At 49.3% G+C, this 17,449-nt stretch overlaps 1 protein-coding gene across 1 annotated transcript; it reads right to left on the bottom strand.

The window, feature by feature from the left end:
* Positions 1–2,052: 2,052 nt before the first annotated feature.
* On the bottom strand, positions 2,053–15,783 carry LOC119251376 (butyrophilin-like protein 1). Its single transcript, XM_054698699.1, is given in 11 exon segments — positions 2,053–2,776; positions 3,153–3,179; positions 7,968–7,994; positions 8,966–8,992; positions 9,085–9,105; positions 9,369–9,569; positions 9,693–9,974; positions 11,206–11,326; positions 11,329–11,552; positions 14,257–14,354; positions 15,500–15,783. Coding segments are annotated over 10 exon segments (1,653 nt in total). The 5' UTR covers positions 14,345–14,354; positions 15,500–15,783; the 3' UTR covers positions 2,053–2,141.
* Positions 15,784–17,449: the final 1,666 nt, after the last annotated feature.

Raw genomic sequence — 17,449 nt, 5'->3', positions numbered from 1 at the left:
ATAAGCATATGCATTAAGGCAGGAAGATAACAATCATCACATCTTTCTCAAGAGCAGCCAAGGGTCTATTTGCCCACCTGCAGAGGTCCTGACATTTGTTATTTTTTTGATTTAAAGAAGGCACAGTTGCTAAAAGAAAGTGTTCTTAGAATAGTCATTTACCTTAAACAACCAAACAGTTCTTTTATTACTAGCAAAAAGCTTATGCGACTGCAACTAACATTTCTATGTTTGCCATGGTGAAGGGTTAACCAAGGGCTAGGGGAAACAAAGGGCAGGAAGTTACCTGGGGGATGGGAGACAAAAGGATTATTTCTAACTAACCTATAAAGTTTAGACTAACATATAACCAAAAGAGTAAAGCAAAAAACAGGAGGCTTTTATATAGAAATCATCATCTATAGTATATTGTTTTAATATTGATTTGATATTAAGGAATCAAGGGCCTGGAGGGCATTAATGCTAGGCAAGCCACACTGACTCTTCCCTAGCCCCCAGCTCTCAATTAAGGGAGGAATTCTCCTAAGCTAACAAAAGGGTTTTCTACCTATTACTTCTCAACTTATCTAGTCAGCCTAGTTTCTGTATCTAACTTTAACATCAAGGGAAAATTCCTTTCTCTATAAGATTGCTGATTGTTGTTTTAAGAAACTACAAATATTTCATCAGAGGCAGGGCCAGAGATGGTTATAGCTTTTGGTTCTCAGAATGGTTAATACGTGACATACCAGTAGTTGTAATGCTGACTATTTCCAAGTGCATTATTTGTGCTGCCATGGTTATTAGCTCGACCAGTCACAAAATTGCTGTTGACTTACTCTTGAATGCATACTCTAACAGCTACCATACCAGTTGTCACCTCCAGGGGAATCAGCCCTAATCAAACAGAAAGAATTTAGCAGAAGCAGGCTACGGAGCCTCCTGGCATATGAGGAATTTTCTTACACTTGGAGCATAGCTTGCTTCTGCCACCCAACTGCTATCTTTAACTTTAAAGTAAAAGAATTTCCTTCTCCAATTATCCCTTGCCTCAAAAGACCACATATCCATATTATAGACTTGGCCAAGGGATATTTACAGCCTTTTGTTCCCAGAAGATTTTTTACTTGTTAATGTAAGGCCGAATGTTGAATTACTGCCTTTTGGCAGAGAATAACTAATTTTACAAAAAATGTAATATTTGTACCATGTAGTGCCATTTGCCATTGATACCGGAATTGTCAGGCCTAGTCTCCCAGCCAGGAACGGATCCCAGGCTGCAGGGCAGCGCTGAGCCCCAGCCACTAGACCCCACGGGTTGGTGTCTCACGAAGCCGCAGCAGGAACTTCGCAGACGCACAGGCAAGCAAGCAAGAAGAGGCAGGTTTATTTAGAGAAAGAAAACGTTTATTCAGAAGAAAAAGAACAGAAATAAAGTGGGACTCCCAGGCCATGATATCAGGGCAGGGAGGGGCAAGGAAGCCAAAGTGGAGTCGTGTCTCAGGGAATATAGACCTTCTTTCCCTCATTATTCTAAAGCTCCACCAGTCTCTTTGTGATTGGTTAGTTCTCGGCTGTCTCATTTAATCTTGGTACTGAGTGGGGGATCTTCACATTCCTTATCTAACAGCTTTCTCTTTCCCCATTTGTTGGATCTTTATCTTTATGGCCCAGTCTTCTGGATGGGCATCCCTGCATTGAAGTTAAACAGCTGCCCTTCTAATTTGTCCATAAATTAAACCACTCTCCATTTCCCCAATCTCTACCTCCCTTTATCACCTGAAGGAAACCAAGGCCAGTGTTAACAATGTTGTCCTTGGTCCTGAGATGTTTGTTTTTCCAGGTGGAATTAGTTACATTCCTCTGGTTGTCCTTATTTCTGAAGCCTTCCTAAATTCTTCAGAGGTCCCCTCCTGCACTGTCCCTAAAACTGCCTAATTACCCTAGCTTGCCCTGTGTCTCACCATCAAATTGGTTATTTAGTAATTGATCAAACATCATTTTCAGTTTTACTTTTTAAATGTGTACTTTAGCAATGGTAGAAATTAGCCATAAACAAATGAGGATAATCTTGGAGTTAGCTAACGAGATTCCTGATTTTTCAGAAATCTGCCCCATGCCCGGACTTCTGTCAGATGACATGAGTAGCATGGCTCCCCATATCAGGGGAGGAGGGGGGCTTCAGGCCCTGGGGGAGCCCCATCCATGCCAGAGCCTGAGGGGATCCCCTCCCTTAGGGGATTCACAGGTTCCTCCAGCGAAGGAGGATTGTTCATGAGCCCAGAGGGCTTCTGGAGCCCAGCATCCAGGGGGCAGAGGGTCAGGGACACTTCTTCTGTATAAAAGAGAAAGTATGGAAAGAGGGTCCCGGAGAAGGACTCAGGAGGGAAGGAGAAGATGTGGCAGCCATCAGTCATGTCATAGAAGGAGATGTCCCCTTGATCATAGTCCAGGAATACCCCCACCCTGTGGGGACAGTCCCTAAGGGATAGTGGAGTAGGAGGGTCAGTAAGGGCTTGGGAATTACCTTCGAACAGGGAAAAAACCCAGAACCCATCCAGGGGGGTCGGAAAATTGCATCTCGTTTTCTCATCTTTCCTCCAGACCCCCAATCCCAACTCAATTCTGCCTTCTTTCCTGAACTCTACCTCCCAGTAACAGCGCCCTGATGTGATGCCCTCAAGACCCAAAACACTGCATAATCCTCCCATTCCATCCTGATGAAAAGTCAGACTCTTCTTGTCATGAGAGAGGACAATTTTATCATCGTGAGAATCTGGATCCAGAGTAACAGGCCCTGCAGAGAGAGAACCCATATGCCAGCCTGACATAAAAAGGTCACACACCTCCTCACCCCAGATACTCAGCTTTATGGGGAGAGGGATATGTTCCCTGAAATGAGAGCCTGGTGACCCAAGCCCACAGCCCCCAAGCAAGAGAAGGAACCATAAGATTATTGGGGATCAAATACGTCACAGGATCCCTGGGGACCCACCAGGACCCCTAGGACTAAGAAGCCCCTTCAGCACCCATGACCAGTTACCCCCAGACCAGCTGTGACATCATAGCTACACCCACCCCACCCCCACGGAGGGTGCAGAGTCTGTGTCCACACATAGAACAGAAGGAAAGGCCAGAAGCTGAGCAGCCCCAGAGAGAAAAGAGTCACTCACAGGCCCGGAACTTTTCCTTCCGCCAATCTGCAAGAGACACACATGTCATGTGAGGGACTCTAGATACTCACAACCAGGGCCTGTGCCTAGTTTTCTACTAAAAAGTGATACAGAGTTCACAGAGGAAAATATCTGGAAACATTTAGTGGATGCATTTAACTTTTAGATTTATACACACGCACACACACACACACACACACACAGTTGTTACGCTGCCAATTTCCCGTGATTTAAGACAAAAAGTTTAATACTCAGGGGTGAGAGGCTGCACACCAACTTAACAGAAGGGTCTTTACCTAGATAGGACCATCAAATTACACTTTTCAAGTCACCAGCCACAGGCCCATCCTGGAAACGAGGTTTTCTTGAATAGGTTCTATGGAGATGAAACGCCCAGGACTGCGTGTGCTTGTGAAGAACTAACAGACCTGGCCATGCTGCATCTCTCTGAGCCACGGGACTTAGAGCTATAACCAGCCCAGGCCTGTGGGCAGCCCAATGCTCCTGCCTCCTGGGGCAGCAAAGACCTGAGGAAGCCTGGCGACGTGGGGGCTGGTGGGCAGAGTTTTCCCCTTTGCTTTTTTTTTTTTTTAATAGAGGCATGTTTTATTTATTTATTTATTTGTTTGTTTGTTGTTTGTTTGTTTCTTTTTTTGTTTATAAATGCACTGGGTACAGTCAGAAGCGCGGGAGAGTGAGAGAATTCACCAGAGCCAGAGCGGGGAGCAGAGCAGGCAGAAGGACCGAAGTACACTGCTGAGGGGTGCAGCGGGCGGCAGGAGAGGTCTGAGCACCATGTGGGACCCTCCTCCGGTGGCCGGGGAGCAGCCAGGGATCGAACTGGTGCCGCATAGGTCACGGGCAGCTTCGCAACCCAGCGCTCAACCGCTGCGCCACCGGGGAGGCCCTCCCCATTGCTTTTGAATAAATCTGTTTGTCAAACAAGGGGAGAGAGATGGGCAGAGAGAAAGAGAGAATGACACAATGGGGCTGAGCTGCAGGTGGGGGTGACTGTGCCATGAGTGAGGAGACTCAAGGACACTCAGCAGAGGGCCCTGCCCACTCAGGAGTGGGTGGAGAGGGCTCTAGGAGGAGAGAGACATGCAGAGTAGGGACATGGACACACACTGAGAGGATCAAACACTAGTGACAACTTTCCTCATTTTCATGTGCATGTGTGGTGGAAACAAAACCATCCCTGTAGACAGAGAAGAACACAAACCATTGGATTGACACAACTGTTTCCTTCAAGATGAGCCAAGAAAGAGGGAAGCTTCAAAGTAAAACCTCTCTGTATAAGCAGAATAATGACTTCAAAGGTATCCATGTCCTCATCCCATGAACCTGTAAAAGTGTGTCCTTGACAGAAGAAAGAGAAACCTGCATGTGGGACAGACATGGGACCTGGAAACAGGGATGTTACTGAGTATCATCAGGGGGAACCAATCATATGAGCCTTAACAGCCATGACCCCGCACCTGTGCTCAGAGACAGTCACATGGTGATGGCAGCAGGCCCATAAAGAAGCTGCACGGCAGGCTGTGTAGACAGAGGACGAGGGTCCCCAGTCAATGCAGGGGGCCTGAGACCCTGGGAGAGGAAGGGGCTCCTGAAAGGAAGGAGCTGCCAGACCCTGGAGTTAGTCCCAGGACGCGGTCTCAGGTGTCTGCCCTTCAGGTGTGTGAGATGATAAACTGTGTGGGTGACGCTGCTCCAGGGTATGGTGATGTGTGTCAGCAGCAGCTCCAGCTCTGGGGCTCAGAGCTGGAGCTCTGAGCAGGGCCTGGCAGGGGAGGTCTGGAGGGAGCACCAGGACCCCATGCGGGGGCTCCCCCATGAGATGAGGTTCCAGGAGTGTCACCTGCTCTGGGAATAGAAAGAGGGAGAGAGAGGTACCTGGAGAGCAGGGAGGGAAGGAAGGGCAGGTGAGGAGAGTAGGACAAGGATGTGGGACAGGAGGAAGGAGCCAGAAGGTTTGTTAATTTGCTGACCAGAGATAGACCCAGACCCTGACTCTGCTGGAGAGGGAGGGTCACCCACAAGTCCTAATGATCAGATGGGATGTGCCCTGCCCCCCTCAGCATGTGCCACACAGGTTCATAGACCAGAGACCCCTGAAATGAATGAAAGGGGAGCACAGGACCCTCCCATACAGCACCCCAAGGCCATGTCATCCCCACCCCACACCTGCCCGGGCAGGAGGAAGCAGGTCATTCCCCAATACTCAGGTCAGACACAGCAAGACTCTGAGGCCATTAGGGGAGAGCCTGAGTTTCCCAACTATGTGAGGAGAGAGGGGGAGAGAGGAGAATCCAGGATCCACATTTATAGGAATAAGGAACATCTTCTTGTGCACATGGTGTATAAATGTGTGACACCAACCATACCTGCACAAGTTCACTCAGAGTGTAACAGTGTGGTCCCCAGGAAAAAGGGAGATTCCAGGTTTCCTGTCCCACACTTCTACCTGCTGAGCAGGTAGAAGAAGCTGTAGAGGAGACTGCAAAGGAAGGAATCAGGATGGAGAACCAGAAAGAGACCTGGAGGATTCACATGGAGCAGAGAGACACCTGAAAAAGCTGCACTTCCCTTTTGGTCATGGACTGGGTGACACAGATATGGGTGAGACTCATGACAATGGCACTTTTCATCCTGATTTTGATTTTGCTCTTTTCCTCCCAGACTTGTCTGGTTGTTTCTGATCCTTCTCTAAGAAAAGGATCAGATAAGAAACAAGATCACAGATCTTGATAAGAAACAAGATCAGGGCCTCCCTGGTGGTGCAAGGGTTTAAGCACCACACTATGAAGCAATCTGCTGCCTCTGCAGCATGAGTTTGATCCCCAGCCAGGGAGCTACCCACATGGTGCAGCAGACCTCTCCTGTCTTTCCCACTGCTCCCCTCAGGAGTGTATTTCAGTCAAACTGCCTGTTCTGTTCCCACTCTGTCTCTGGTGAATCCTCTCATCACCGCCCAACCCCCGCCCCAGCATCTCTGGCCTGTACCTCAGCTCTTGTATGCATAAATAAATAAATCTTTAAAAAAAAGAAAAGAAATGAACCAAGATCACATGCAATGACTGGGTGGCATATATGTGACCTCTTTGTAAAAAAGAGAGATTTTAAATTTACTTGTTTTTGCTGAGACATTAGTTGACATCCAGCTCTAATGCTCTACTCCATGCTTCTTCATACAACAATAAAAAAAAAAGAGGGCGTGGAGGAGAACAGGAACAGGAGCAGTAGGAACAAAAAGAGAAAATCAAAGTGGCATTTAATGTGAGACACAACATGCCCAGGACTGTGTGCACTGACTGCACTTGTCAGTTAATTTTTGTAGCAAAACTTAAAGTGAAAAATTTTTGTTAAATTTTACAAATCATACAAGATCACACATGTATCCATCTGTGATTCTGTCAATATCAAAATGTTGATTCTAGTGTATTAATGTGTTTCATTCAAACACATCATTCTTTTTGCATGCCAAAGGAAAGGTTATGTTAAAATGCATGAGACATGAACTCAGCAGAGGCTGGAATGATGGTGAAGACAACTCTGTGATCCTCACTGTGTGGAAATGAGCCCCCAGGAGTATCAGGGGGACTCTCAGGAGGATGCTCATACTCCTGGTCCCAGGCCCCTCCCCTACAGACCCTTCTCTGTGGCTCAAGGTCTGTGTCCAGGACCATAAACAAACCCCTAACCAGGGAAAGGGCGTGTGACTCAGGCTCAGGAGGCACAGATCGCCCCTCACCAGCATCTCTGACCTTCCCTGCAGGACCTATGCAGACCCTGCTCTGGAGGCATTGGGGTGGATCATGTGAGGGACACTGCAATTAGACGGTCACCTTAATAATGGTTTTCAAAGTGTAACTTTATCTGAAGTACTTCAAAAGACCCACTGTGCTTCATTCCCAAGCCTTTCACAGCGTCCGCACATAACAAATTCAAACTGGTGACTGTGCCCAAAACCTCTAGTAGGCTCTTGTCCCACTCACCCCTCTCCTTCCTTCCTCATTCTATCTCCATCCAGACTTTTGTTTCAAATTTCACCCCTGTTCTTTGGAAATGGATTATAACCATTTTAGGTTTGTTCTTTTCCAGTCTACATAGTTGCCTCTTAAAAAAAAAACAACCTAAATAATAGCAACCATGAGACTGTCAGACAGAATTCTCCTTAAAAAGATTATGGCTCTGAAAATCATACATTGTTTATCTTGTTATAAAGACACCTAAAGTACACAAACACAAACACACAAACTAGATCCTACAGTAATTTCAGAACCTTCACAAGCCCCTGCCCAAGAATCATAAACACCCCAGTAGCTCTGACCCAGACTCAGAACACCAACCCTAAATAACTATTCCTCAGCACCCACAAGGATTAGAAGAAAAATTCAGCTTGGACATGAATCAGAGCATGCATGAGAAGACAGAGAATCAAGAGGAAACAGGAAACAAAAACTAGAACCAAAATAAGACTGGGATGTTGGATCCAGAAGGATCCATAACCAGGACCCCTTAGCAAGACCTGACTCCAAAGCAGGAAGTAGGATATCTGGAATTTTCCAAAGATCAGCAAATCATGAAGCACACACTTGTATCTGCTTCAGCCTCTCCTCACATTGACCCCCACTGTCCTCACCCACAGGAAGGACCAGGTGACAAGGGCTCAGAGGGTGCCCTACATTTCTCACATGGAGGCTCTAGAGTGAAGGAAGACCAGGGACTCCAGGTCCTTCCTGGTGGGGTCCCTGATAGAGATGGGGCAGATAGGACACTGGGAGGGAGTCCCAGGACCCTCAGGCCACTCACCTGCGTACAGCTGGGCCTTCCTCCAGGCTGAAAGGGAACACACAGGTGAGACCTCAGCATAACCAGCTGCTCATGTGACCCACAGGCCCTGGTCAATCTCTGTTCTGAAGGTGAGACTCTCTGGGGGGTGGAGGGGAGACGCTGAGAGGTCATGATGCCCTGCCCAGTGCAGACAGCAGGGGGTGGTGGGAAATCCCCTGGCTCAGGTCAGGAGCCTGCAGGACAGACTGACCCAGCCCTGCCTGCTGCTGCTGTGGGACTTTGGGCAAGTCACTGAGCGGCTCTGGGCCCCACAGCCTTCAAAGCTCCTGCTTCACCTGCTACTCAGTGTTGCTACACAGGATCAAAAACAGTATATGGGAAGATATTTTTAACATGCATGCTATTCCAAAATTATTACATTCAGTATTTCTTGGAAATTAATGGGAAGATGAAATGAAAACACAACATGGACATCACACAAGCTCCAAATGCAGTATTTCTAGTGATAAAAACTCTCTGGGAGAGGGAAAGTCCCCCCACTCCCTCCCATGCAAGGTCACCCCATCCTCTCCCAGCACCACTGATCAGCATCTTTAGGAGCAGAGAGAACAGACTTTCCTTGGGGTTGTTTGGGGAGAAAGGGCAGGAGGAGGTCACACTCCTAAACTTCAAGAGTCCATTTACTCATCAAATCCCAGAGCAGCTGCTTCACTTCCAGGTGCTGACCAAGAACCAGATGCATTGAGGACTAGAAAGCCAGCACCATGGTGGGAAAGTTAGGGCTGGAATGAGACCAGGATGCAGGAGAATCCAAGGGTCACCACCACACCAGGACCCCAAGAATGGGGGGAAAAGAGCACCCAGATCTCGGGAGCCCACGGAGCAGGGTCCTGCCTCCCACCAGCTCCCACTTTCCACCCAGGGAAGGGTCGACATGTCTGTGCTTAGACAGCCAAGGGGAGGGACCCCTGGGCACAGAGGGGACAGGGACCCAGGACCCCTGGAGCATCACTCACCAGCCAGGTAAGCTGCCTTCCTCTGGTCTGAAAGACAACAGAGGACACAGGTGAGCTAAGAACCAGAATGTTTCCCATGAAGGGGACACAGAGAGTTCAGGAGGGAGAACAGAGCTTACCTAGAGTTGCCTGGAGTTCATCTGAAAGAGAATTAAAAATATAAGCATTAATTGTTGCTAAGAACAAAATTTGTGCCTAGAGAAGACACAAAAATGAATCTCTCTGTGTCCTAGAATTTCCACCTTCAGACCAACATGAGCCTCCAAGATCCACTGTCCCCTCTGGGACAGAGCACCTGCTCTGATCTCCTTGCAGAGGGAACCTGGGCTCTGGCTCTGGTGTCAGCTTGTCCCTCTCAGCACCCACTACCACACTCACCAGCCTGGCCCCTGCCCTGCCTTACCTGTGTCCTTCAGGGCCTCCTCCTTGGTCTGTGTGTCCTCCTCCTTAGCCTGGCACAGATTCCCCTGTTCCTGCAGCTCCCGCATCTGTGTGGAATGTTCTCTCTGGGTGTAGCAGGCAGCCCCCAGGAGCAGGAGCAGCAGCAAGGTCAGGATCACCAGGAAAGCCGGCTTCCAGGGAGAGGCCCAGGGGAAGAAGGGCTCTGCAGACAGAGCCCCCCACAAACACCCCATCAGGACACAGCCCAGGACAGCCCAGCCCAGTACCCCTGGATGTGCTGGCCCCCTGCACCCGCAGGGAATGATGAAGAGGGCGATGCACTGACCTGGGATGATAATGGCCATGGCCTTCTCCTGATGCAGGATGGGGTTGAGGATAGAACAGGTCACGCTCCCCACAGAGCTGTCTCTCACCACCAGAGCAGACTCCACGCTGAACAGCCCCTCAGTGTCCTGGGCCTGGACCTTGGAGAACTCCAGGAACTGCTCCCCACGGGGGTCTCTCCACTGCACCTGGGGCTCCGGGAACCAGCCCGAAGTCATGCACACCGCCCGCACCCCGTCCTCCTTTGGCCCTGTGATGTGCACTTGGGGGGCAGAGCCCACACCTGTGGAGGGAAGATGAGAGCCAGGTGGGGCAGGTATAGGAGTAAGTTCAGTGGAGAGTAGTCAATTTCATGCCAGGTGAGCTGAAGTCCCCACCAGCCCATATGAATACAATTCCATTACTACAGGCCATTGAGAGATTTTTTTTTCTGTGGTTCTTTGTTACATAGCAGCTGTCCACAGTCACCAGACTCCGCGGACTCCATCGTCCTTTCTTCATCTGTTCTGAGGGGTTTTATAGAACCCTGTTAGATCAAATGATGACCCAGCTCAAATATCTATATCATATGGAGGTTTTTCTGATTACCTTTGGTGGCACTAATCAGCCACCCTTGATTCACATCTCTGCCATGTACTCACCACATTTTTTTATGACAGTATTGTCACCTCACAACACCCTGCTCCTCACTCTCTCCCACCAGCCATGAGGACTCCATGTGAGCAGATCACACACCAAACACACGCTCGCCCCAGGTCATTCACATGGGCTGTGACTCCATGTAGGAATTCCCTTCCCTGTAATGTACAACATGCCTGTAGCCAACATTCTCTGTGATGTGTGGAGAAGTTGATAAAGGACAAACTCCAAAGAATTTTTTTCACAATGAGGTAATTTTCACCTTTTTGCTTCTTTTTCTTTCTTTTTATAACCTATAATAGCAGACAGATGGTATTTAACCTATTGTGGCCATCACTTCACTGTATATATAAATCAGTCATTATTGGTATGCCTCACATTACATATGATACATATTAATTATCTGTCTATAAACTGAGGAGAAAGGAACACCCACACATCAGATATCTACTCAGCTGTATTCCCCCTTCCCTGGAGTCTTTGCTCCCATGGCACTAGCCTGAGCTGCTACTTATTACTGCAACCTTGCCTTAGCCCCAGCCCCACATTGCTGAGTCATCTCCCTGCTCCATTTAGCTTCCTGTCCTCACCACTTTTCACTTCCAAATGTCATTTATGCCCTGCTTATTGATTACGATTGCTCTCTCTCCCACTACAAATATAAACTCACAGAGTGAAAACTTTGCTTTTGTATCTAAGACTTTAGAACGGGACCAGACATGTAGCAGGTACCCTATATGTTTACATTTCATAAAACATGAATTAATAAGCCTTTTCTTACTCATAAATGATATGATAAACTAAAGTGAATTCCCTTTTTTTTCTCCCCAGTTCCAAAACTTCAGGACTCTGAGATATTTAACCATGTTACCAACCCGCCACCTGCAGCTCCAAGCTGGCTTGGTCACTGAAGACTCCGTTGATGAAGCTGCAGGTGTACAGCCCATTGTCAGACACCTGGACCTTGCGGATACGCACAGCAGCCTCCCCTTGCTGAGGAATTTCCGCACTAGTGAGGTCCGCCCTGCGTACTGGGCCATCAGCTCCTCATGTCGTTCCTGTCCGTCTTGATAGATGAACACTGACTCCAAGACATTGGACCGGAACCACCTCAACTCCATGTTCTCTGCACTCATTGCTGGGTCCAGGAAGCAGGGCAGTGTGGCGTCCTTGCCCAGCTCTGCCACAATAGGGTCTGGGGAGCCAAATACATGGAACCTCTCTGTGAACACAGATATGAGAGTTAGAAAGGGTAAGAGACACAGTTATCTCAGGGAACACACACCATCACTAGGGGAGGCCCTGGCAGGCTGAGGGAAGGTGTCTATGAACAGACAGCTGACATGAGGATTAACAGTGACAGTTCTGAATCTGGAAAGATCTCCCAACCGCACTTGTGTCCAACTACACTTGTGGTCCAGAAATAATGTCAAAGATGCTCCCTCATTCACTAGTGTATCTGATAGCAGGACCTTCCATCACAAACTCTAGCTCCATGGTTCTCATTTTCAGCATCACAATCTCCAGGAGGGCTTGAAATAGTAAAATGTGGGGACCCTACCCCAGGTCTGATGCAGCCGATTGGGATGACACAAGAACGCACATTTCCAAAGAGTTTTTGGGGGACTAAGAAGGTGTCTGGGGAAATCAGTTTCATTGCACAGAGGATCATTAATGTGAATGAGTGGACAGGGCACCCAGATAACACCAGGCTTGTGACAAAACTGGATGCTCTTACATAGCAGTCACCAGGCAGACAGCAACAAAAGGGACACAGAGGAGAGTCATGCTTCACTGACCAAGAGTTAGGCAGAGAAGACACCTGGAGGCTGTGGTCAGGGTGGGGGAGGCTGCAGCACATGCTGTGGTGGTCACTCAACCAGGCATGTGACCCTGGGCAGGGAGAGCTGAGAGTGAGGGCCCTCCAAGCTAACAAGGTCCCCAGTGAAGCAACAGGAGACAGTGCTGGAAGCACTCTCACTCCCTCCTCAGAACTGGCCCTGCCCTCCTGAAGCTCAGAGACAGTGTGCACAGGGAGAGTCTCAGGGCTAAACTGAGAGAGGCGGGTGTCAGAGGTGCCACAAACATGAGCTCACACGCCCGAGCCAGAGCACCCGCATCAGAGGCTGGATGACTTCAGTCCCCACGGTCTCTGACTCAGCATCTCAAGGATCAGGTCTCTAGTCCTACATAAGTTACAAATCTAAACACACAACAGGGTCACCTGATGGAAAGTTAGAAGTAGTTCAACTCTCTAAGTTACCACTATAGATGCTGTTTTTCAAAAATAGGAAATTTAAAGCAGCAAAATAAGTGCCAGAAACTTGAGATCTCAAGGGAATATGAATTCACAAGACTAGACCAACTCTGCCGTATGCAACTACGAAGATATGGAAGATCGTATCTTACTATCAAGTAGAGTTCAAATTGCCGTAATACAGAAAGTCAAAGAAATGGAGAAAACACAGAAAAGTGAATTAAAGAGAAAAACAAAATTTAGAACAATAAATGACCTGGAAAATAAAATGAGTAAAAAGAAACAGAAATTGAAGTCTTAAATTAAAATCACAGAGATGGGGCTGTAAAAAGATCAACAGAGAAGCTACTCACTCCTGGAGAAGCTATTGGAGCAGAATATGTAATAGGGTGGTCCCCAGGAAAGGGGGAGGTTTCAGGTTCCCTGCCCCACACAAGGGAGGGCGGAGCTGAGCAGGAAGAGAAGAAGCTGCAGAAGAGACTGAGAAAGGAAGCAAGATGGAGCCAGGAGACCTGGAGGAGGCACATGGAGCCTAGAGACATGTGAAGAAACTGCGTTTGTCTTTTGGTCATGGACTGGCTGACACAGATGTGGGTGAGACCCGTGGGGAGGTGACAATAGCAGCTTTTATCTTGATGTTGATTTTGCTCTTTTCCTTCTGGGCTTGTCTGGTTGTTTCTGACCCTTTTCTGTGGGTCCCCACTGGAAGATGCTTTAGACTTGGGGCAGGCTTTGGGGCCTTGCTCTGGGCCAATCCCATATGGATGGACTTTTACCCACGAGGGGACGGGTAACTTTGGGTGCTTCATTTAGAAACTAGACTCTTTGCCTTACCTGTATTGTTTCCTAGTTTTATTAAAGTTCCTTCCCATTAAAGTCTCATATGTTTTGTGTTGATGCGGCGGATGGCAGAACCCATTTAGAACAGGCAGGTTTGCGGGGTTTGGGCTGCCCCTCTCCCTGCCCTATGCCCCTCTCCCTGTCCTATAACAAATAGACCAAATGAAAGATCAAATCAGTGACCTGACAGCAATAATGAACAATGGACCGAATAGGAGAAAAATGAAGAAAAACTGGAAGAACTAACCAAATCTATGAGGCAAGGCAACACAAGCATAATGGATACTCCACAATTTGAAGAGAGAGACAGGAACAGAGATACATTCAAAGAAATATACTAACGTTACATATATACATACACAGAATAAAATAGTACTCACATTTTTTAAAGATTTATTTTTATTTAAGTATGCACACAAGAGCTGAGATATAAGCCAGAAGTGCAGGGAATGAGGGGATTCACCAGAGACAGAGTGGGGAGCAGAACAGGCAGATCTACTGGAACAAACTGCTGAGGGGAGCAACTACAAGACAGGAGAGGTCTGCTACAATATGTGGATCAGCTCCCTGCCAGGGATGAAATTCCTACTGCAGTGGCTGGTGATAACTTGATAATGCTGAGACTTAACCCCTTGTACCACCAGCGAGGCCCACTGATTTTTTTTTTAAATAAGTAAAATAATTCCATTTAAACAACATAGCTGGAACTTGAAGACATTATGCTAAGACAAACGAACAAAGGCAATTCCTGAAGGAGAAGTTCCCAGAGCCCCTGGGCCCCACCCACCCCCACCAGAGGGAGACACAGGACAGGGAGGGACACACTCACCTGGGGCCCCCCTGGGTGGCAGCTGGAGGAGGAGCATCAGGGAGGGGAGGAGGCAGAGCACAGAACTGGGGCAGGAGCAGGGCGCCATCTCCTCAGGGCTGGGGAGAGACAGGGCAGGAGGCAGCCAGGCCCACACAGAGGAGCAGCACAGGCAGGAGCTCTGGACTCAGCGGGGAGCAGGGCCTAGGGACCCCCACCAGCAGGAGCAGGGCCCTTCCTGGTGACCCCTTAGGCCCTGAGACCAAGGAGGACAGACCTGGCTCCTCTCAGGGCTTCTGAGCCTCTGTGCTGCTAGACCGTGAGGTTTATTGGAGAAAAACATGCCCCCTTCCCTTCATACAGTGTGGAATCCACACCCTAGACCCACTTGCTCAGAACACCAGGCCCCTCATTCCCAGCACCTGAGTCTGGGGTGCAAACTGCCCTCCCCTCCCCATCATCACCCAGTTACTCCCAAGGACAGAGGCCCAGACCCAGGTCCCCCAGGAAAAAAAAAACCTCCAGGAGAAGTCTCAGGACACATGACACTGTCCCCAAGGGGTTAGGGTCCCCCCCATAAGCCCCTGTCCTGCTCTGTCTGCTTTTTCAGCTTGCCTGAAGTCCCTTCCTAGCTCTCCTGCCAGGACAAGGACAAGTTCCTGCCCCAAACACAGCAGGAGCCGGGTCAGATACCTACTGAGGGCTTCTACCTCCTCCTCTCTAACTCTGTGGGGATTTCTGCCTCTGGGTTGGCAACCCAGTGAGACAGAGCAGCAGAGAAATGAAATGAGTCCTGCTCAGAGAACAAACCCTCAAACCACATACTGTGGGGGCTGGGGGAGGCAAACATTGGTCCTGAGAGGGCAGATTCTAGGGCTGACTCTGAGGTCATCTCTAGACTCAGCCATTCTCTGTGTGACCATCTCCATCAAGTCTCTTAACCTTCCTGCCTCAATTCCCCCAAAGAAAAATGGAAATAGTATCAGCATCTCCCAAGTAAGTTTGGAATGAGAATTACATGAATTATATTGGAAGAGTCACAACCTAAAATTCGAGAACAGGGTCCTGCCCCAGGAAGTATTAGACACATTATTAAAATAAGTGAAGTACAATCTTCAGTGAGGTTGTACTGGTCCTCTTAGAGCTGGGCCATTACCTGTGCCACCTCCCATCCCACCCAAGCCCCACTACATTCTCAACCCCTCCTTACAGTCAGCTGCTCCCCACTTTTCTTAAAAGAAACATGTCTTCAAAACTGACATACCTGCTTTGAAATGGTGGGGCTTCTAGGGCGTCCCTTCGAACTTGAGAAGTTTCAGTGCTTCCCCAAATCTTCTTACAGAGTTAACACCTGCTGTTAGCTGCTAAGGAGTCCTGCTGGGTGCCAAGGAGGCCTCATGGCTCAGAGAAGATGTCTGCCAAGAGAGTAGACAGGCAGACTTAGGCATTCATTGAGGGGTGTCTCACCAGGGGTGGGATCCTGAGGATCCTCCAAATTTTCTCTTAAAAATGCATTCACCCTTCTCTGGCTCCTACACGATCTGAAAGTGAAAGCCTGAAATGCAATCCCAGCAGCCTCCACCCTGCCCTCTTGACAGTGCACTCGAGGGAGCACTTCCTTCCTGTTTCAGGAAGGAAACAGCATATCAGATGGGTCAGCAGAGGGGTGGGGCAGGCACCCTCACAGCCCTGCAGACACAGGGATGTGCCCACCCAGCACCCACTATTGAGAACCCACTGTGCTCCAAGCCGCTTGGCTTCCAGACCCAGAACGAGGAGTGAGTGTGGGGCCCAGTCAGTACTGACACTGAGCCCCTTGCAGGGCTCAGCCTGAGCCAGAGGGTGACTGCCCCGGTGACCCCAGGTCAGTCGTCACCACACTTGGCAGAGCCTGTGAGGAGCCCCAGGGGGTCCGTTTTCCTTCCAAGGTCATGACCCACTCCAGTCAGCTCATATCATCTCCCTGTCTCACCCCTTCTGCTTAAAGGAGGGTCTCCCTGGCCTCCCCTTCCTTCTCTGAGCCCCTCCCATTGCTCTCTTAAGGGCCCCCTCTGGCTCAGGTGACTCCTCCAAGTCAGGGAGCTCTCCCAGCCTCAGACCTCCTCAGTCACTGATGCTCCTGCTGCCTCTTCGCCCCAAACCCTCACCTCTCAGGCCACATCTGAACTGACCTACTCAGAGGGGCCTCTGCCAACCTCCTGATCCCACCTATGCACCCCACACCTGCTTATTGGGTTTGGGGGCCTGTCTTTCACCACAGCCCTGACGTGTATCATTTGGGAATCATGTGGGATCCCGGGGGGAGCCCCAGTGAGTCCTGCTCCGTGTCCAGCAGGGAGGGACCTCACCAGCCTCAGCTGAGCTCATCTACAGAGGAGACACTGCTGCTGCCCATGGGCTTCTCAGCTTCATCCACTCTGACAACTCCTTAGTCCACTGAGAACATGAGACTTCACCTCTGACCTGAGCACCAGCCTCTGATAGACACAGTGTCCACCATGCTCCCCTGTCTGCTATTCTATCCCCCCAAATATAAATGGGTCACTAATCACATCTCACTGAGTTGGAATCATTCAGGGCAGCACCTGTTTCTGCCCCCAGACAGCACCAAAAGGGGCACAGGAGAGTCATGCTTCATTGAACAAGAGGTAGGTGGAGAGAGACACCTGGAGGCTGTGGTCAGGGTGGGGGAGGCTGCAGCACACACTGTGGTGGTCACTCAACCAGGCACATGACCCTGGGCAGGGAGAACTAACAGTGAGGGACTCACAGCTCTGACTGGGCATTCCCAGCTAACAAGGCCCCCAGTGAAGAAACAAGGCACAGAGCTGGACGCAACCCCACATCCCCTCAGGACTGGCCCCGCCCTCCTGAAGCTCAGGGACAGTGTGCACAGGGCAGTGTCTCAGGACTGAACTAAGAGAGGCCGCGTCAGGTGTGCCACAAACATGAGCTCTCACGCCCCAGCCAGAGCACCCACACCAGAAGCTGCATGCCCCACAGTCTCTGACTCAGCATCTCAAGGATCAGGTCTCTAGTCCTGCATAAGTTTCAAAAATTGGACATTTAAAGCAGCAAAATAAGCCCCAGAAACATGCCCAGAAACTTGAGGCCTCAAGGGAACATGAAATCACAAGAAGAGAACAACTCTCCAATACACAACTACAAGCTGTGGAGGATCATATCTATCAAGTGGAGGTTCAGCATTGCCATC

This window comes from Talpa occidentalis, unplaced genomic scaffold, assembly GCF_014898055.3.
Source record: "Talpa occidentalis isolate TD23 unplaced genomic scaffold, MPIMG_talOcc4v2.1 talOcc4.2, whole genome shotgun sequence".
Taxonomy (NCBI): Eukaryota; Metazoa; Chordata; class Mammalia; order Eulipotyphla; family Talpidae; genus Talpa; species Talpa occidentalis.
Note: the sequence above shows the minus strand (reverse complement) of the source record. Positions and strands in the feature narration are given on the sequence as shown.